The 22,717-nt window shown below is 37.0% G+C and overlaps 1 protein-coding gene across 1 annotated transcript; it reads left to right on the forward strand.

The window, feature by feature from the left end:
• Positions 1–1,235: 1,235 nt before the first annotated feature.
• Positions 1,236–22,682, forward strand: LOC137402070 (N-alpha-acetyltransferase 15, NatA auxiliary subunit-like). Its single transcript, XM_068088537.1, has 15 exons — positions 1,236–1,379; positions 2,337–2,421; positions 2,788–2,981; positions 5,364–5,567; positions 6,375–6,576; positions 9,055–9,216; positions 13,817–13,996; positions 14,121–14,458; positions 15,108–15,236; positions 15,798–16,011; positions 16,693–16,862; positions 17,809–17,950; positions 19,752–19,994; positions 21,834–21,931; positions 22,084–22,682. The coding sequence occupies exons 1-15, from the start codon at positions 1,323–1,325 to the stop codon at positions 22,273–22,275; spliced, it is 2,610 nt and encodes an 869-aa protein (XP_067944638.1). The 5' UTR covers positions 1,236–1,322; the 3' UTR covers positions 22,276–22,682.
• Positions 22,683–22,717: the final 35 nt, after the last annotated feature.

Below are 22,717 nucleotides of genomic sequence, written 5' to 3' on the forward strand. Positions count from 1 at the left end.
TTTGTTGAAATTTCTCGAACAGACAAGTTATTTTGGGTGTAAAAAACCACAACGGAACACTTATTATCTCGTAGTATTGCCATTGCGAGAAACACTAATTTTGTCACTCTGATAACTTTCAATTTATACACAAACTGCAGACAAGTGTAAAATTTATGCAACAATTGTAAACTTTGTGCTCTGAGTGAAGTCTACAAATCATTTGAAGTCCATTGTTGGTCAAACAAGTCTTCTAATTGATGTACTAAGACCTGGTGATAGGATTGTATGCCTATTATACAAATTGGATTAAAACACATTATTGCACCCTCAAAACTCTTTCAAATGGGATTAGTCATCTATAATTAAGTTAAGTAGCTTCCTCAGAGTCTGAGGATTCTATTGATATATTAGTTTAGTACATTGGGATAAAAAACTAATGTTATAAAATGAAAATATGACATTCACTTAAAATTGGAATTTGGAATTAGACGTCCCAACTATTTTGGCTATCACTGTATGTAGTCGTTATGATAGGTACTACTGGCTAGTCGCGGTGCAAATGATCTCAGACTAGAAAACAGTAAAATGCTAAACGCAAATAAACCTCAATTGTGGTACAAAAAATTCTATCACAACAGTAAAGATAATAACAAGGGTCTAACCAGTCTATTCTCTATTAAATAGTTCAAAGAGTATCGAAAATAATTTTGACACGCTACACCACATATAGCATATTATTTATGCAAAGTCAGGATTACCACAACCACACTTTTTTAAATTTTACTTATTTCAAGTTAAACTAATAATTTCTTAAACGTGTAAACTTTGTATGGTAGCGAAGTGGAGTTAGCTAAAACGTTATCACCAATGTATATAATTAACTATTGCAAAACATAAACACACTGCAATATGACAAATGAACAGAAAAGTTCATTTGAAATTAAAAGCAAGCCTTTCTAAACTACTACTACAATAACACAGAGCGAGAGTATAAATTATACGTTTCCAATGAAGAAACGGAACTTTGAGAGACGAATTAGCGAGCACTGTACCAACAAAGAAACAGCATGAGCGTGTTATTGTCACGTGATTGTTCGTTTTTTAATTTAAACGTTAGTAGCAAAAGGTTGATTTGTTTAAATCAAATTTGATTTTTTTTTTAAATAAATTTAAAATAATTTATCATAGCTTTCCTAAATAATTGTTAGGCTGTGAGTTTTCGCGAGATTTTTATCATAGAAGCTGCCATTTTCTAGCATTTATTAACCATTTTTTCTTAATGGTTTGCTGCATCGTTTTCTAATGAATTTATGGGGCTTTGAAGATTAATCGAATACAAAATGCCGTCAAAAGATCCTTTACCTTCAAAAGAGAATGCTCTCTTCAAAAAGATTTTGGTTAGTAGATGTACAGTTTATGCTTGTCAACTTTTTTTATTTGAGCCAGAAATGCCATGTGCTTCAGAATCGTGACCTTGAAGAAATTTTTATGAGTAATTTTCAATTATATTGCTGTATATTGCTTTATTAACGTTTTCGCTATGCATCTGTGAATTGCTTTACATTTAATGCAATTGCTAAATATCTGCTGGTCATGTGTGTCACAATGCAACTGTTATATCAGGAAAAGGGTTGTTTGAAGCATTGGTATTTTTTAGACGTGGTACCTTTTTTATTCAAAAAATGGCGTGCTAGGTAAATAATCTTTGCTTTAGTAGTTTCAATACAAATGGTGGAGACAACATGATTAAGATCTTTCCAAAATGAAACTGCTGCATTTCATTTCAAGTGGCTGTGAAATAATGTGTGCAAACATTTTGGCATGATGCAATAGCAGATTTTATTATTGTTGCAATATTGATGATTTTAAAATCGTTTGAGAGAGACACCATTAGTCTTAGGTACTTAGGTTTTAGGGTCTTAAATGTAAAATCAGGTCAATGCTATAATAGCCTTGACTTGAATTTGTTTAAATCCTTGAATCTTTATTGGATGTGCCAAGGCTTAAATAAGTTATTTTTTGTAAAACATGTTTTGTATTTATCATATTTTAGTCTATTAGCAAACTTTTGCAATAATAATCGACTTGAACCATGCATATTCATCTTTCATCTATCCATTGTATCTACGGAAGTAGCTATTTTGTTTGCCATGTTTAATGACTAAGGGTGAAAGGTATTATAGAGTAATATCGTTTCTCATTTAATAAAAAGTCATTCTTTGTGTTCTGTAAAATGTTAATTCTTGATTTACTCGCCATGAGTGCAGACATTACTATGCGCATATTTATTGTTACATTACTGTGCTTGTAGAGTACCTAGTTGTTTCCATTATGCTGAATAACCTCTCTTGCAGAAATCTTACGAGCTGAAACAGTACAGACAGGGCCTAAAGTTAGCCAAGCTAATTCTTTCCAATCAAAAGTTTGCAGAGCATGGAGGTGGGTCATACTAGAAGGAATTAAGTCGATCCTTTCAAAATTCCAGTTTTTTAAAGATTCATAAGCTATATATATATTATACTATTGATGCACATGTGCCAAAACTAGAAAAGTAGGTATGAACAGTATCGCACATTTTTTGAAATTTCCTTTGAACTTTGCTGTCATGCAGTTTGATTGAAATATGTCAGTGTTGGAATGAAAGGATTCGGACAAAGTTGGAAATTGCTACTTCTAACAACCATTTTATTGTTTACTGAGGTTGCGTCAATAATTGAATTCAATTTTGCATAATCTGCAAATCTTTGAGATATTGATAAAGGCGTTAGTACACTAAAAAATGTGTATGTCATTACATTGCTGCAGAGACCTTGGCTATGAAAGGCTTGATATTGAATTGTGTAAGTCGGAAAGAGGAGGCTTATGATCATGTACGACGGGGTTTACGAAATGATCTTACAAGCCATGTCTGTTGGCATGTCTTTGGTCTTCTCCAGCGGTCAGACAGGAAGTATGATGAGGCCATCAAAGCTTACAGAAATGCGCTTCGCTGGGATAAGGTAAGCCATCGCTATAAAAGCTTTTGATTGTGTATAATGACTGATGCAATATTATCAAATTTTATGCGTATTATTAAGAGGAATACTATATCAAAATTGCAATATTTTCATAATCCATTACCAATTATGCTTTTAATTTAGTTTAGACCAAACATGTTCAAAATATGCTGAATTGATTCGCAATGGGTAATAATTGAAGTAATACCTAATATGATATGGTCTGTTTCTCGAAGCATTGCAGTTGCATAAGCAAATCTGAATGTGGTGAAGGTGATGATGATACAGAATAAAATATACAAATAACAAAACATAGGCTTCATCTAGGTATTACTTCTCTTCGTAAATACAGTAAATACATTATTTATTGATAAGATGTCATAGGTATTCCGGTAAGGTTCCAGTATTGCTGCGAATGTCTTAACATTTGCAGCAATACTGGAATTGATTAACCTTGAGATTTGACTGTGATGGTAGGAGAGGTTTGACTGTAGTGGTTGGAAAGGTCTGACTAGCGGTAGGAGAGGTTTGACTGTAGCAGTTGGAGAGATTGTATTGTAGTGGTTGGAGAGATTTGACTGGTGGTTGGAGAGATTTGACCAGTGGTTGGAGATGTTTGACTGTAGTTATAGGGGTTGTTTGACTGTAGTGGTAAGAGAGGTTTGACTGTAGTAGTAGGAGAGGTTTGATTGTAGTGGTAGGAGAGGTTTAACTGCAATGGTTGGAGAGATTTGACCAGTGGTTGGAGAGATTTGATTGTAGTTGTAGGAGAGGTTTGACTGTAGTTGTAGGAAAGGTTTGCCTGTAGTTGTAGGAGAGGTTTGACTAGTGGTAGGAGAGGTTTGACTGTAGTGGTAGGAGAGGCTTGAATGTAGTGGTAGGCGAGGTTTGACTAGTGGTAGGTGAGGTTTGACTGTAGTTGTAGGATAGGTTTGACTAGTGGTAGGAGAGGTTTGACTGTAGTGGTAGGCGATGTTTGACTGTAGTTGTAGGTGAGGTTTGACTGTAGTGGTAGGTTTGATTGTGGTGGTTGGAGAGGTTTGACTGTAACATTTCGTAGAAGATGTGAATAGGAGAGGTAGGAGAGGTTTGACTGTAGTGGTAGGAGAGGCTTGAATGTAGTGGTAGGCGAGGTTTGATTAGTGGTAGGTGAGGTTTGACTGTAGTTGTAGGATAGGTTTGACTGTAGTGGTAGGAGAGGTTTGAATAGTGGTAGGAGAAGTTTGACTGTAGTGGTAAGAGAGGTTTGACTGTAGTGATAGGAACAATTTGACTGTAGTGGGAGGAAAGGTTTGACTGTAGTGGTAGGCGATGTTTGACTGTAGTTGTAGGTGAGGTTTGACTGTAGTGGTAGGTTTGATTGTGATGGTTGGAGAGGTTTGGCTGTAACATTTCGTAGAAGATGTGATTGGGAGCCAAGTCAGTGGCACTTCATTTCGCTGGCAGCTGTCGTCATCAATCACAAAAGCGATTTCTCTGTAGCTGTTAGCAAACCTTTTTATCAGGCTAGAATTATCTGAGACAGTTTAAGGGCAATTTTATTCTGGTAATAAATAGCTTTGGTGTAATACCTATCAGCTACTTGGCTTAATTTTTCGTCCAGTTCCGTTGAAGAACTGGACTGCTATTATGGCATCAAACTCCAGCCATGAAAATTTATTTTTTATTTTGAGACCTGTGTTATTAAATGTTAATGCTTTAGTAGCTCATTTATTTAAAAAATGTTTTGTTAGAAAAAGGTTTAGGTAAACATTTTTCGGAAGAAATCAGGTTTTGAGTTCATTTTTATGCAGTCTAGGTATTACTTTGTTTGAAATATGAATAAGACATAACTGCAACGGTACGAAGTTGCATTGGTGGCAGGAGCTACATGGTATTGCAAAAATTTATCTCATTCGCACTTAGGTAGTAATATGTGGTATGGTTGGTGTACTATTAGTTACTAGTAAGTTCATAGATATGCAATAAAGATAAGCTCGTCCTTTTATAGAAATTCTATCCAACAAAAATTTCCATTCAGTCACTCATTTGCCACAAAACTGACAAAAGAGGAGCAATGTTTGGTGAAGAGGCATATCAACAAGCTGGCTGGCGCAAGGACGGGTCAAGTTTTAGTATCGAATTATATTGATCGATTCTTAAAATGCCATCGCAAGCCTTTTGGCAGCTTAACATTTATCAGCTCAAATAGAGCAAACTTATAGGAGGTGAAAAACGAAGGGTCTCTCAATGTTGCCTTTATTTCCTGTCTGTCCTATCAACTCCCGCAAATCTGGTAGACTAACTATAGACTGGTCAGAGTACTGCCAATAATACTGAGGACGGCTCATTTCAGAGTTGCTTTCTCTTCTCACAAATACATTCATCAATGTGTGTGTATTGTAGGACAACTTACAGATAATGAGGGACCTATCCCTACTACAGATACAAATGAGGGATTACGATGGTTACAGGGAAACCCGACAGCGGCTCCTTGAGTTGAGGCCAGGTCAGAAGGCGTCATGGATTGGTTACGCCATCTCTTGGCATCTCCTCAAGGACTATGATATGGCACTGGCAGTTATTGAGGAATTCCGGAAAACTCTCAATGTGTGTCTCTCTTTCATATCTCTTTGCACTGATTTTTAATTTTTGTATAAAACGCATAGGCGATATATTTAATGATATATTACATTGCACAGTCTGGTTCTCAAATACGTCGCAAGCACCGGTGGCAGGATCGCCGGGCTATTGGAGGTGAACTGGGAACTTAAACACCGGGTACCGCCGGTAGTTGCTGGCAGTCAACGCAAGAGTTCAGTGCTGTTCCACTTTTGCATAGAACCGCAGGCAAAGCTCCTCCTAATTGCACTGTACTGGTGAAGGTCAGCGTTGTCAAAATGGCATGGCGAGCCACCATTTTTATGCGATCATTAGTGATGCAGCTTTATGTGAACATAGGCCGTCGAGCCAGGCGCCGCAAGTGTTTAGCTGCGCGAGATTCCTGTCAGGTCTCGCAGCTGATATGGGAATCACCCTTGAATTCAATATTAACATTGATCGTTAACATTATGTTACTCTCATTCTAATATCCTAAAATTCGTTGGCTGTATTAGGCGCTTCATTTTGCGCAAAAGTTTAGCCATTATGTATCTAATTTATTCATAAACATGACGGTTATTCCATCCTATGGTCCGACAAATTAATATATACTTTATAAACCCTAAATGTGTGGTGGTGTAACCTCTATACACAGTTTCAGTTGTGTATTGGATATATAGCTATGTATCTGTCGGTGCATGTGAATGGATGTAAATTTTATTATGTTCCTACTAGATCAATAGATATATTTCTACTTGTGCTAGATTCACTAAATTAGCTTTATCTTGCTAAATCAATAAATTTATTTAATTGTAGCCAAAGCCTCATGACTATGAGTATAGCGAGCTGGTCATGTATCAATGCTCAGTTCTGGAAGAGGCCCAGCGATACCAGGATGTCCTCCAGCACCTGCTCAAGTATGAGGATGTAATTGTAGATAAACTATACATAGAGGAGACGAGAGCCCGAGTCTATCAGTTACAAGGGGACCTTTCCAATTCGGCTGCAATATACAGGCGTAAGATTCGTACCTAGTAATTGTTGTTTCTGGGAATTGAAGCAGCTTTTGATGTCAGTCTACTTAATTTCAAACCGTTCCAGCTGAAACTCCTAACCCTCTGAACTCTGACGGCTGGTATTCCGGCATTCACTCGGCTTGGTGTTAATGCCGTTTCCAAGTAACAAACCAATCAAATTAATTCTTACATGGAGCGTTAGATTGGATAATTTTATTTCCTCATCTTTACGAACTTTCTTTGCTATTATAGCAATTTAAGTTGGTCGAGATGGTGGAAAAGTTTAATACGACTCAGTTGATGGATGCGATAAACAATAGTGGTGCAAGTGAAGAGTAGTGTGATACTAACTATAATTTTGCTGATGATTTTGAGTCAGAAAACTATGATGAACCCGTGCTCGATTAATATGATGACACTTGAAACCTTTCCAGAATTTTGTTAAAATTGAATGAATTTTGATAGTTTTAGCCCTAAGAAAATGTCTAAAAAAATTTTGGTATGGCATTGGGAACGTGTTGTACTTGTTTTAAAGTTCTTAATAAGTACATTATTTATTAAGATGTCATAGGTGTTTTGAGCTGTGCATAAATGTAATGATTGTATATTTCATGGGAAGGGTTTTAACCTTCGCAGCAAATAATGGAGTCGATTTACTTGGAGATTTGTCTGTAGTGGTAGTAGAAGTTTGACTGTAATGGGAGCAAAGGTTTGATTGTAATGGTAGGAGAAGTTTGACTGTAGTGATAGGAGAGGTTTGACTAGTGGTAGGAGAGGTTTGACTGAGAGGTTTGATATTTATAGGACTATTAGAGGAATATTTATACATTTACCAGACGGTCATGGTTCAATGCATTAAAACTGGGCAGGCTCAATCAGGCACAGCTGATACTTCATTATATCATATATTATTAATGAATTGATATTTTTACTTAAATAAAATAACTTGAAAGTATTGCTGGAAAGAGCAGGAGTTGTGTTCCCTTCCTGAAATGACAATTCTTTTTTCACTAAAAGGATTGTAATACAATTCTTCTCAGACTTGTCGGCATCAGTTGTGTGATCATCTCCTTTATAGACGCATTGTGTGTGTATAGAATTATGAGCATTGTGGAGTATGTGGGATTCACTAATCACTTAGAATAGTGCAAAACAAACTGGACCCATTTGTTAAAAAAACTAGTTCTCATTAACAACGTTTTTACTCATATTGAATTTAGTTGATAGCCATAAACCATGTATAAAATTAATCATTTTGTCGTGATTTCGAACATGTAAACCAAACAGATGTGAAATTATGTTTTTGAAGGATCGATTATGTAAGATAAATTCTGAAAATTTCATTTTTTCATGGTTGAAGATGATAATCTGTACAGATGTGATCACATCATACATTTTTATTGGCTTATTTCAAGTCATGTACTGTACTAGCAGTGCTACCCTGCATTGCCCGGGTATTAAAAATCATCTTATAAATAATAAGATATAATGAGAATTGCCTGCCATCTGCTATCAGCCTGGCACATTTCCAATGGAAAAATTTCTTTAGGCCTACAAATAAGAACTACAGCTTCTAATGACAGTACACCATGACTTTGCATCATGGTATTTGCTCCCATATATCAACATATATGGCCATGTGAGTCTATCAATCCCTGTGGCTGAATCAGTAAGGCATTGGACTGGTGAACCGGAGTGTCCGTGATCAAATTTTCTTCGATACAGATTCTTTATATTCAAGATATTAATAGCTATAGCTGGTCATTCGAAACGACGAATACACATACGATCAACTTTGAGATATATATATATAGATATGACTTGAAATAAGCAACTACAGTGCACCCTGGGCTACGAGCACCCTGTTATACGATCTTTTCGCCTTACGATGCGGAGCACAGCTGTTTTTGTCTCCTCGTTATGGTATATTTTTCATCATTCGACATCAACCAAGTGTCTCTCGAAGTTCAAATTTGGTGTTCAGTGTGCTGAATACATCGGAATAACGAAGATGCCGATATGCTATTTGTCAGAATCTCTCCCACAACCCCTGGAAAAGATAAATGTTCTCTTAGCTCAACATTTTTTGTGTTTCACGAATGCTTGATATTGCATGAGTAAAATGAATTTTAGTGAAAAGTAAGCGATGATAACATCAGAACGAATTAATGTCGTATGGCAGGGGTCCATTGTAGTTGTACTTAGTTCCAATTTTATGACGCTAACTGTGAACTCGCTTTTAACCCGTGTCTAGCGATCAGGTAAGGAAACCTCGCAAACAGCTGACAAGTCATAAACAAAATGGGTAAGCCCTGAGCTGTTTATGATTGTTGCTTGACTCTGAGTCTGAGGTACCTGATCTACAATGTAAAATGGTCACCTCGGTGCTTTTGTAGAGTCGTTACTATTTGCACGAGATATCAACAATCTTCTAAAAGCTGTCTTGATCCCCTCGTAAGTTAGAATATGTTTGTTTACAGGTCTTTTAGAAAGGAATGCTGAGAATACTGCCTATTATCAGGGACTTGAAAAATGTTTGCAGTTTGACTCAATCGATGACAGACTTAGGATTTATTCGGAAGTACTCGCCGAGCAGCCTCGCGCATCTGTGCCCAAAAAGCTTCCACTTACATTCGCCACAGGTATGAGCCCATTCTAGCTTCTTCTTACTTTCGGTTAGACAACTGTTAGAGCTATGACTTACCTGCCATGGCTCGTAGTAAACTAATTGCAGGTAAGCCATTATTGTAGACAAATACACACTCGTTCAACTAATTGGTAGCTTTTAATCCTGTTTAAATGTCAGACATCAGCGAAGATACAGTACACGTAGATACAGTACACGTAGATACAGTACACGTAGATACAGTACACGTAGATACAGTACACGTAGATACAGTACACGTAGATACAGTACACGTAGATACAGTACACGTAGATACAGTACACGTAGATACAGTACACGTAGATACAGTACACGTAGATACAGTACACGTAGATACAGTACACGTGACTAACACTGAGTAATAAAGATTTAATAGTATGGTAGCGGTAAGCATGGCGACACCTGAGGTTTCTTTCATTGTCAATCAGATGAGGATTTTTAAGAGGCTGCTTTTTAGGAATCGGACAGAGTTTTAAAGCCAAATATTTTTAGCGAATTGACGTCCTGGAGCATATGCATATCAAGTTTGGATAAATTTGGGCAAAAAGTTTAGAAAACCTACAGTTTCCGCAGACCGTGAGACGGACACAATGAAAAAAATATGATTTATTAACATTGAGCAATAGTTTTGTTATTATTGTAAATCTTTCATTCTTATTCCAACTTATTTGTAGGATTACTGATCGATGCTGATTAGCTTATTATCGTGTTAGCTTTCATTGCTTTCATGTCAGCTTAAAAAATCTAATTAGTTTAGTATGACAAGTTTCTTAATCGATATAACTTGGCTATGGATAAAGGTCAGACAACTCCAATAGTTCTTGTCTGGACACGTTCATTGTGGTGAAAATATTGACCCATTGATGGGTCTGTTACTACCATTCAACCGTACAATGAAGCTCAATCTGTTTGGTTGATAGATATTCACTCACACAGTTTGTAGTTGCCTCCCCTATATTTGGGCAATTCCTTATTAAAGTTTTGAGCATTTCCTTTTTTAGGGATTATCAAATTGCAAATGCTATTGTTCGTCTTTAAGGATGGATCAATTTTACCAATTCAGTGCAGAGAAGGGAGTAATTATAGTGAAACATTGGCATGCAAAATCGATCTGTTTCAATATTTACTTTGTCAAAGCTGTGTTATACGTATGAGCAAATATTCTTATAACAATATATTGTAGTTGGTTTAATTTGTTCCACAGATCTAAAATTATAAATACGTGAGCATCAGGCAGACTGTCTGGCCAGTGTTTAGCTGAAGCAATCTGTTGACATCATATTATGAAGCCAAGTCTTTCAAGTAGAATCGCCAAATTTCAGGTCATTTGAAGCATCAGTTTTTATGCAATGTCTAAAATGTGCAACTCGAACAGCCACGGCTCTGACCAGCCGTTTGAAGATGCCTAAGAAGATCGCTTGTCGTTGTTTAGGGCAGCCCACCGATGAATTGACTTGTTCGAATTGTACATGTAGAACGATCATGCTGAACTTCTCAGTTATATTATTGACTAAAGCTATATCCTTGTCAATTCAGATTAAGGACTACCTTCCCTTGCATCTCTTTTGATCGTTTCTAGTAGTATCACTTTTCTATGAGCTTGTAGCCTTTTAAAAATTGAAATATTCTAGCGATATTTGTGTGTGCTGTTTAAGGGCAAATCTAGTACTGGTTTCACTCAACGTTATTGGTGCTTAGCCATATGTACTATTAGCCGTATGTACTATTAGCCGTATATACTATTAGCCGTATGTACTATTAGCCGTATATACTATTAGCCGTATGTACTATTAGCCGTATATACTATTATTCATATGTACTATTATTCATATGTACTATTATGCATATGTACTATTAGCCATATGTACTATTACCCATATGCACTATTGCCCATATTTACTATTAGCCATATGTACTATTACTCGTATGTACTATTACCCGTATGTACTATTACCCATATGTACTATTACCCATATGTACTATTAGCCATATGTACTATTAGTCATATGTGCTATTAGCCATATGTACTATTACTCATATGTACTATTACCCATATGTACTATTACCCATATGTACTATTACCCATATGTACTATTACCCATATGTACTATTAGCCATATGTACTATTAGCCATATGTACTATTACCCATATGTATTATTACCCATATGTACTATTATTCATATGTACTATTAGCCATATGTACTATTAGCCATATGTACTATTAGTCATATGTACTATTACTCATATGTACTATTACCCATATGTACTATTATTCATATGTACTATTAGCCATATGCACTATTATTCATATGTACTATTAGCCATATGTACTATTAGCCATATGTACTATTAGTCATATGTACTATTAGCCATATGTACTATTAGCCATATGTACTATTAGCCATATGTACTATTAGCCATATGTACTATTAGCCATATGTACTATTAGCCATATGTACTATTAGCCATATGTACTATTAGCCATATGTACTATTATTCATATGTACTATTAGCCATATGTACTATTAGCCATATGCACTATTATTCATATGTACTATTAGCCATATGTACTATTAGCCATATGCACTGTTGAAATGTTGCGATGGAACTTGGACTAGCATTTTAACAATGAATTTTTTTATCAAAAACTTGCCAAATGTGCATTTTAGCCAGTTAGAAGAAAACTGAAGCTTCAAATGAATTGAAAGCTTGTGCTTCAACTTAGATGTATAACTGTTGTTGAACCACAGATTGTTTCCCCAGAAAATGGTCCAACACTAGTGTTGAATGAGAAAAAAATACAAATCTATGAAAGAAAGTGTGCCAGCAATCGATAAAAAAGGTTTTTATTTTCACATTGTCTTTAAATTAAATACTCATGCATATAGAGGTCCGATTTTTGTGATACTGAAGACAGATGTGTAGGTAATATCATGACTGAGATGCTGAGCGAGTCAAACTTAAACTGTGTGATCATCAAATTAGCATAGCTCATTTGTGCAAGCTTTGCAAATATTTTATATTTGTGATGCTCTTCAATTTCACAACTGGCTTCTACGTTGTTACTCGTTTCATGCGTTCCTTTGCTCACATCACTTATTTTCTGTCTCGTAACTGCTAGATAATTCCAGAGGTTTTTAAAAAATTGATTTCAAAGTGTTTACTCGTGTTTGTCAACTATTCATCTTTTTTTAAAGAACATTGCTTTTTTTCACTGCTGCTTTCGTTTGTATTAGTTTTCTTAGGGTGTGCAATTCTAAAGCCAAGGAAGAAATGAAGAAGTACTGCTTAAAGCACATAAATTACATAATTTTTTTATCATATATTTCAATACATTAGAGTCTTGGCTTTCGGAATGAGCCCTTGTTGGACATGGTGAGACAGACATTGGTTGGTGTCTATAGGATTTCCCCAGAGCTCTACCTCAGAAATGTGCAACGGTATAGGCTCGAAAATTGTGACCTCACAATTTTCATATTCGGTGTTGTGTGCTCTTACCACTTATTTTATTGCTTACTGTTTATATTTATCAACAACGATAATGACTCTAGTGGCAGGTGAAGGTAGGACAACTCCAGAGAACCAATGAAGATGACAAAGGAATCAGTGTCATTAGCTCTCCATGTACAGATTATTTCTATGATACATAACTCAGATTCCAAGCACCATCCTAGGTTTTCCCGATGATATGCACCAACCCTCTCTTTTTATTGTGATGTTGAGGGGCACAACTGAGACTAATTAATTTCAAGCATTGCGTGATCTTGTGAAAGCGCTATTGACATATAGTCCTAGGGCCACGCAACTGCAGGTCACAATTTAATCGATGTGATTTCATTACCCTTATCAACAGTATATGTATTGAAGCATAATTAATTAACCCAGAACATGTGTTTGTATTGGTTAGCACGATCCCAGGGCATTGTTGATTATCTAGAATTCTAGTTTATTATTAGCGTTCTCTGGGTTTAACAGCACCGATTGTCACAGAAAAGTGCAGCCTCAATGGCAGCGAAAGCGATCGACTACCTAAGGCTAAATAATAATTATGACATCACATTGTGGGAACCGCAACCAAGTGTTTTTTTTTATTGCAGGACATACTTTTGACACCCTGTTTTTCATAGTTCTATTATTCTTTGTGTATTGAATATAGGCTCATTCGAAAGCCAAGACTCTGATGTATTGAACTATATAATAAAAAAATTATATAATTTATGTGGTTTAATATTATTTGACCAGCATACGATTGAGTAATGCGAAAAAGTAACTTAAGGCTATTGAAATTTACTTGGTATATTAAGACCAACATGCGCTTAATTAGACCTCAAAATTTTTTGTTTTATCCCCATTTATTGAGGACAAATTAGCAATTTTTTATTGGGTTTAAATGATTTATAAAAGTTTTTTGGCCCGGCATTTCAACAAAGATTCTGGTAGCTAAAACCACTCGCCCAAATAAAGGTAAATGGACTCATGTCTATTGAGTCTGAGTACTTCTAAAATGACAAGTTCCGAGGTGTGTTTTCTAGTAAAGTGTATTTTTTTAAAGATATTTCTGTTATTCCGACTCAAGGTGAGATGTTTAAGACAATGGTCGACGAGTACTTGCGGAGGAATCTGCGAAAGGGTGTCCCATCCCTCTTTACTTCCCTCAAGCCACTCTACGCCGATGACAGCAAGGTTCACATCATAGAGGAGCTTGTCGTCACCTATCACGCTACTCTTATTTCAAACAAACTTTTTCATCCGCAAGGTATACTATAATATTTTTTCCTAATTTTCTGCCTTGTTACATTCACATGTTGCATAGTGGATCAACTAGGTTAGAAATTTGGTTATGGCCACCGTTGTTACTAAAGCAAAATTTTGCTTCTTAGACACCATGGAAAGCAATGGTGGAGAGTTGGAGCCTCCCAGCACTTTGCTCTGGACAGAGGCTTATCTTGCCCAGCACTTTGACTACCTCGAGGATTACACTAAGGCCCTTGAACATATAAATAGGGTGGCTGATTCGACGCCCACTCTCCCCGAGCTCTTTATGATCAAAGGTCGTATCTACAAGCATGCAGGTAATATTCACGAGGCGTACAAGGCGCTGGAAGAGGCGCAGTCTCTCGACACTGCTGATCGTTATATCAACTGCGTCTGCGCTAAGTATATGCTCAGGAACAACATGGTGAAGGAAGCGGAAGCCATGTGCCAGAAATTTACTAGGGTAGGTACTTCACTCCGTCACGCTGTATCTTGGCTATGGTCATCCTGCTGTACTCTATACATGGCTTAACTCCATTTTTAATGACTTTATTTATCCCTTAAGGCTGGTTCACACTATTTCGGCATTGATGCCACAATACTTTGGTGATCATCGATAATAAGAATGTTCACACTATCACAAACCCATCCGCGTTTGCATCAGGAAATACTCTGTGACATCTTTTTAATATTTCGTGAAGAAATCTCTTTGTTTTCGCATGCGGGAATCAAAAACTAGTCCCGCAGCAACTATCATAAATGGATTTGAATAATCATGCTATCCACGATCGCGAATTACTATCGCCAAAATGGTTAACATTTGCAAGGCGGTCGTCGATGCTCAGCGAAGCATCAGGAATGTTTGACAGCTCCAAACTTTCCCGACGTGTCTGTGATGCTTCGTCGATGCCATCAATTCTGGTTCACATAATCAATGAACGCCGAAAAGGAAACGCTGACAAACGGCGACATAGTGTGAACCGGCCTCTAGAAACAAAAGATCCGGCTCGTATAGTATTGTTTATTTTGAAAACCCCTGTTTATATCACCAGAGAATTTTTGCATTTTCTAAAAATGTTACCCGTCATCAGCAAGTTCTTTTCTGCCACCAGGAAGGAGTAGCGGCAGCAGACAATCTGAATGAGATGCAGTGTATGTGGTACCAGACTGAGTGTGCTGGAGCTTATGCAAGGAAACAGGAATGGGGAAATGCACTTAGACAATGTCATCAAATAGATAAGGTACCTGTGGCTTTTGTCATAAGCGTGCCCAAACGTCCTTAGTATGTTTTAATTTGTGTCCAAAATCACCTACTGAAACAAGAGAAACATTTTTGTCTTCCGTGTGCATCTACCGGTTATGGCCTCGTTTTATTAAACAGAAAAAAGGACAAATTGTGCACATGTATGCAGTTTGTCTAAGCGAAGCTGAAATGCAAACTGAAAAAAATGTTTTTGGCTCAATCAAAACACTAAATGTTCAGCTGTTTTAGTCTGGTGTCATTTGTATCGATTTTCTATTATAAGTGAGCCGTGGATGGTGGAAGTGGTATGACATTGGGGAAGTTAATTAAACTGATGAAAATACATAATTTTGTCATTTCTGGGATTACTCAAATATCGTTATCTTCATTGAATAATTTGAATTGACGATTTTGAATGGAAGGCAAATGTTATTAAAACTTGTAAATATCAGGTTGTCTAAAAGCTTGACTGTTTTTCAAAGTAGATCCATTTCATACCGGTTTGGTAATCTCTATCAAACCAATCAAGCTCGTACTAGCACACTTTGTCTGTTGTCAGCACTTTACGGAAATAACCGAAGACCAGTTTGACTTTCACACGTATTGTTTGAGAAAGCTTACCCTCCGCTCATACGTGTCTCTTCTGCGCCTTGAGGATGTTCTGCGTAACCACCGGTTCTACTTCAAGACCGCATCGATAGCCATTCGTATATACCTGCACTTGCATCGCAACCCTGTCGGAGACGAGCACACTGGTAAAGACAGCAATCCTGGTGAGCTTCTTATCCTCTGCGTGTCTCTCTTTCTGTCAAACTTTTTCTCCAAGAGTACGCTATGGCACGTTAGATATTTGTTCTATTCTAAGTTGAAGTTCCCATGCATATGCAGTAGTTAGGTAAGGGACCCACGTTTGGATGATTTGATGCATGCTTACAATTTTTTCTCAGATTGGGTTGCGGTATTTATTTACAAGCAGGTGAAGCATTTAGTGAAAGTGATAATAAAATATTCAATCATCCGGCTGTGTGAGAATTTAGTAAATAATTGGTAATTTATTGTTTTTATATTAGAAGTGTTTCTAAATTTTTCAGTTATGCTTGCTCAAGGGTTTATTTTAGCAATTGATATAAGTCAAATCTAGCCAATCTGCACTTGGTTTCAAATAGCTAGCTCAATATATTGCACGTTGATTTTTTATTTATTCTGTTTTGGCTCACTACAGCTATATACACGTGTATACCAATAGTAATCTAGAGAAAAATTCTTGAAGTTCTCTGTTAATTTTTTCATCTCTCTTTTTATCCTTTGATTTAGTTGCACTATTTATTTGCCAGAAGAAGTTTAAGCGCTTGATTTTAACATAATTAGTCTTTGTTTGTCTTTGTTAATTCTTGTTGGCTCATTCTATCTGCCGCTACTCATCTGAAAACCACCATGTTATTTCTTACTGACAGATAACCTGTCTGCCAGCGAACTGAAGAAGCTCAAGAACAAACAGAGGAAAGCCCAGAAGAAGGCTGCAGAGGAGAAAGCAGCTGCTGAAGAAGCAGCAAAGCGTCAGGCAGCTGCTGACAAGGCCAATAAATCTAGTTCAGCAGATAGTGAGAGCGATTCGAGCAAAAAGGTGTGTAATACATCTTAGTGGGATGGTAGGAAATGTGTGCGTATATCTGACTGGGTAAAAAGTGAGCGTGTAATAGCCTTGAGAAGAGGTGTGTACGGCTGAGGATAGAGAAGGTAGTGTATGTAGCTGAATAGAGAATGTATTTAGGTGAAGAAAGAATGTATTCAGGTGAAGAGAAAGAGTTTTTAGGTGAAGAGAGAGAGAGTTTTTAGGTGAAGAGAGAGAGAGTTTTTAGGTGAAGAGAGAGAGAGTTTTTAGGTGAAGAGAGAGTGGTTTTAGGTGAAGAGAGAGTGGTTTTAGGTGAAGAGAGAGTGTTTTTAGGGAAAAGAGAGTGCTTTTAGGTGAAGAGAGAGGTGAGGAAGTTAATGTACTAGAGGGGGGGGGGGAAATTGTTTGCTAGTCACTGATAGATTGTATGCTTTAGACTATGTTACCAATGTACTCAATGGAGAAGCAAGTTTTCTCAAAATTTTTTGGTTTCATCAATCAAGTGTAAAGCCGGGTTCCCATATACGTCGCAAAGCACCGGCGACACACCGCAGGCTATTAGCGATGAAATGGGAACGTACGCGCCGAAGATCGTCAGTAGTTGCCGGCGGCATCGCAATAGTTTAGCGCTGTTCAAATTTCGCAAACAGCCGCACGCAAAACCTTCCCGAAATGCACTGTACGGGTAAAGGTCACCATTATAAGAACGGCATGGCGAGCGAACATTTTATTTGATTACGCAATTATGTTTACGATATTATTATATTATTAACGATGTGGCTTTTATGTGAACATTAAACTGCGCCGAGCACCGCAAGTGTTTCGCTGCGCGATATTACCGCCGGTGCTTTGCGACGTATATGGGAACCAGGCTTTAAGTATAGTAAAAGTTTTCAAAGGTATCATCAGTCAATTGGTAGGTCACAAGCACTTTTAATGAAGTTCTATGATGATGCAGGCGGATGACTTGGTGCCGAGCAAGCTCGAGAGATGCACTGATCCGTTAGAACAAGCTATCAGATTTCTCGTTCCACTGCAGACCCTCTGCCCAGATAATATTCAGTCTCATATATTTGCGTTTGAGATATACTCTAGGAAAGGTTTGTATTCAGTTCTCGAGGAATTGCAGTATCACTTACTCCACTGGATGCTAGCAGTCTCGTTTGGTGATCACTTGTCAAATTTAATCAACTTCAGATCGGTGCAAATCTATGATAGCTAATGTCAGCCCATTATCCATCTACATAAAACAACAGCAATTAATTTTCAAACAATGCAGCCTGCTAATTTAAGCTAAGCTGTTAATAGGTTTGTTGACAAACTTCTACAATGAGCTCTATCCTGTGATTACAGTTGAGACATTTCCCTAACAAATGTTCTTTACTAGTTGACATGTCAGCATACTATATTGACCTGTATTTGATCAACTCAAGCCTCAAAATCTAATGAGCAGGTTCATAGCTGGAAGTTATCAGAAACCAAGTTTTCAAGCTGTGTTGTAGGGCTTGACTCAATAACGTAAGAAGTAGAAAACAAATTCGAAGTTGCTCGCTCGATGTCATTTATGGTCGTTATTGTAGATGGATATTCACTCCATATAATATATCTCTTGATATATAGCTTTTGTAAATAAATATTCTTTGTAAATAGTTTTATAGTTGACCAAACTGCTTGAGGCATTTGTTGAAGAAAATGTGAAAAGCAGTCATTCTCAAAACTGATATACAGTCAAACATGGATAACTCGCCCACGGATAGCTCAAACACATGGTTAACTCGAACGGTTTTTTTGGTCCGTTCCCACGTAATAATAAATTGCTTTAGATAACTCGACCTCAACTTTTTTAACTCGAACAGTTTTTTGCCCAGTGGCTACCGAAACGGCTGTTATCGATTTAGAAAATCACTTTATTCCAAACCATAGAGGTAAACCTCAACTTTTCGTAGTTCATAGGCGTCATTATTACCACCATCGGCAAAATATTTTCATCAACGACTTTTCTAAAGATTTGGTGAAATTTGATTTTTACCAAACATCCGCTTAGCGATGGCCAAGGAAAAGTGAGGTAACCTTCGCATAAACTATTGATGTTATATTGTAGACAAACTATTGATGTTATATTGTAAACAAACTATTGATGTTATATTGTAGACAAACTATTGATGTTATATTGTAGACAAACTGTTGATGATATATTGTAGACAAACTATTGATGTTATATTGTAGACAAACTATTGATGTTATATTGTAGACAAACTATTGATGTTATATTGTAGACAAACTATTGATGTTATATTGTAGACAAACTATTGATGTTATATTGTAGACAAACTATTGATGTTATATTGTAGACAAACTATTGATGTTATATTGTAAACAAACTACTGCTGTTATATTGTAGACAAACTACTGATGTTATATTGTGGACAAACTACTGATGTTATATTGTAGACAAACTACTGCTGTTATATTGTAGACAAACTACTGATGTTATATTGAAGACAAACTACTGATGTTATATTGAAGACAAACTACTGATGTTATATTGTAGACAAACTACTTATGTTATATTGAAGACAAACTACTGATGTTATATTGTAGACAAACTACTGATGTTATATTGTAGACAAACTACTGATGTTATATTGTAGACAAACTATTGATGTTATATTGTAGACAAACTATTGACGTTATATTGTAGACAAACTACTGCTGTTATATTGTAGACAAACTATTGATGTTATATTGTAGACAAACTACTGATGTTATATTGTAGACAAACTACTGATGTTATATTGTAGACAAACTATTGATGTTATATTGTAGACAAACTACTGCTGTTATATTGTAGACAAACTATTGATGTTATATTGTAGACAAACTACTGCTGTTATATTGTAGACAAACCACTGCTGATGCTAAAGGCAATAAAAGGAGGCATTGCGCTTGGGAGCGCAGACCCCCGGTTTCATGTTTGTTTAGTCAGATTTCTCAAATATGTGAGGAGTTCGGAAAACCTATCTGATTCTGTAAGGCAAGTGTTGGAAAGGGAGATGCGTCCAATCTATGGTGACGACACTCCTGAAAGTATGAATTCGGCTTTCCTCGAGAAGCATAAGTCGTCTCTGCCTCACCGTCTAGCAGGTAATGACTTGTAAAAGGTGTCTTACATGTTTACCTTAGTAGAACACCTCTTTAGCCTTCTGAGCATGTCACTGCATATTGAAGAGCTTTCTGTGTTTGCTGCTTTGTTTTACATTGTTGTAAAACAACCTAATCTTGTTTACGTAAGTCCTCATGTGCGTGTGCGGCTTGCGCTCACAAGCAGATGACTGATGAAGGAAAAAATAATCCTCCAACAAGCCGTCTGTGGTATCTAGCCGCCCTTACCAACAAGCCGCATATGCCCACAGACCGCGGTTAACGACTGAGGTTTTGTCGTCCTTGACCCCTTCGGGAGCGAGTGTTGAGACAAGTTTCGCTATACCCCGTTCTCTTGAATAAGAAAAACTGTTTTGCACTCAGTTTGGTCCATAGTTTCTTCTGCGATGTCAGCAGGTATTAACACGCTCCCAACCACTTGTCTCTCACTCGTGTGTCACGAATTCATCTCGACTTGGAGCGATAAATTCTTCTTTAGTCTAGTTCCATAAACATGACCTTGAAAATAAATGAGTAGGTCGCCAAAACCCCCGTACATAAAAGTGTATCATGAATGCGATTGTATGGTTATAGCGCGGGAGCTTAGCAGAGACCGCATTTATCAAAAAGCTGTCCTAAGCCCCACGTAAGTTTTAAAAAAATGGCCTTAAGCCGCGGTCTATGACCTTGAACCAGAAGCCGTGCTCAGCGACAAGCCGCGCGGCTTGAGCATGAGGACTTACGGTATATATATGATCAGTGTATGCACGCACAAATGCCACTCCATACTCTTTGCTCCTCTCACTCACCTATTTGTTGTTGGTACACTGTTTAATAATTTTGTTAGTGCTGCACCATAGTTTTTCTGCGGCTGATAGCTCAGGAAACTGCTAGGGCTATGAGATGAGTCTAGGCCAAAGGCTATACAGGAACCCACTAGTATATTGCAATTTTTCAATAGCTTGGAAATATGTGTTTGAGGGTAAATCATGCTAAAATTAGCCAAAAACTACAAATAATAAACTTTGTGTTGGTTATCAGTACTCAAAGCGACCATAATCTTTTTCCAAAATGTGGCACGTGTTAGCTTAAAACAGCTAATTGTATTAAATTTGTTTTTTAAGTGTGTTTCCAAAAATGAATCTAATTCTCTGCTCATATGAGTGTACTGTGTTCATCATCTATTGGATGACCATGCCTAATAGGTAAACTAAACACAGAATAGGTTCTCATCGGACCGTTTGGTCATGCAAATTCTTTGTTTTTTCACCAATTTGTACATTGTCAACCTTCTGGTAATTCTTCGCTCTCCCTCAGGTACATCTTCTCAGTAGTTTTTTAGATTATCACTTATTCCATATGTATTTTAAATTCATAATTGTGAATTTCAAGTGTCTAATTGGACACGAGCTGCTACAATGCAACAGTTTACACATTGTTATAGCCATTAGTATTGTTTAGCTTTCATTATTGTTGTAAGTGCTTTTACTAATAAAAACATGAAGCAATAAAACAATCTATTTTTTTAATGTTATGCTATGTTATGGTTTTTAATGTTAATGCTGACCTGTTTTACCAGCTGCAGTCGGTGTTTGTTGTCTGTTTCTTTTGTGTAGGTAGCATGTTTTGTATTGTCAGTACTGGTTGTATTTGATGTTAAACCTATTCTATGGGCTCAATGGTATGGCGGTACCTACTGTTGTTTTTTGCATGGATACTTGCTTGAGTGATTAGGAAAAAATTTGTTGCCATAACCATTGCATCGGTGCGGTTGATTATGATCTTATCTATTATAGTAATGCATGTTTAGGTCTGATAGTTTCATGTGGTATATTGTTACAGGAGCCCAGGCTATGTATCATATGGACCAAAGCACTCAGTCAGCTGCACTGAAACTAGCTTGTGATCTAGACAATTCTCTCACCGGTGTTACTATCCAGGTACTCTACCCATTTTAAGTCATTTTATATTTCGTTTGACAATTCATTCAAATAGAGAACCATGTTATTCTTCCACTCCGTTATCAATATTTTATGCTTTGTATTTCCTTTTGCATAACTTAGTTTCTGTACACTTTGCTGTCTCTTTCTAGAACTGCACGGAAGTCTATGAGTCCCTGACCAGAGGGGACCTTGGGCCGTGTTCCGATTCAATAGAATCCTATAAGCAATCATGCCATCAACAATTCCCTCTTGCCTCCATCTTCACCCCACCCACTTCAGAGCCGCTATGTAATGGCTCTGTCAAGGTCGAACCAGAATCTTCCAATCGTAATGAGCAATAGCTTCTTCAATCCTACTCATTGTCTGCACCTTTGATTGTTCACATCCGCATCTCTCGTCACTGTCCTGGACATGTAAAAGCTCAATGTAATTGCCAAAGACTGTACGGGTTTGGCAATATTTTCGTTAAGGTTGCCGCAGCAAGAACAACAAATAATAATGCCTGCAATCCAAGTTCTACGGCTTGCTGTAGTCTTGTCGGTTCCCACTAATGACTGCTCGCTCTTTTTCGCATCTCTATTTATTGCTGTTCGTTGCATCATGTTAACGAACCATAGAAGGATTGTGGGTAAACTTTGTGTTCTCCGTCGCTTGCATTTTTGGGAATACAATGTTCATTCGATACGACTTACAATCCTATTTTGTGATTTTGGACAACTTTGCTAATGTAAAAAGCACAAAGTATGAGTATAACACATTTCTTTATTCTATGGTAAACGCAAT

This window comes from Watersipora subatra, chromosome 8 (assembly GCF_963576615.1).
Source record: "Watersipora subatra chromosome 8, tzWatSuba1.1, whole genome shotgun sequence".
Lineage (NCBI taxonomy): Eukaryota > Metazoa > Bryozoa > Gymnolaemata > Cheilostomatida > Watersiporidae > Watersipora > Watersipora subatra.

Excerpts from the sequence above, each read along its gene's own strand:
- LOC137402070 (XM_068088537.1), top strand. The coding sequence starts at position 1,323 with ATGCCGTCAAAAGATCCTTTACCTTCAAAAGAGAATGCTCTCTTCAAA. Across the intron at positions 2,422-2,787 it reads AAAGTTTGCAGAGCATGGAG|AGACCTTGGCTATGAAAGGC; the intron begins GTGGGTCATACT and ends ACATTGCTGCAG. Across the intron at positions 9,217-13,816 it reads TCCACTTACATTCGCCACAG|GTGAGATGTTTAAGACAATG; the intron begins GTATGAGCCCAT and ends TTCCGACTCAAG.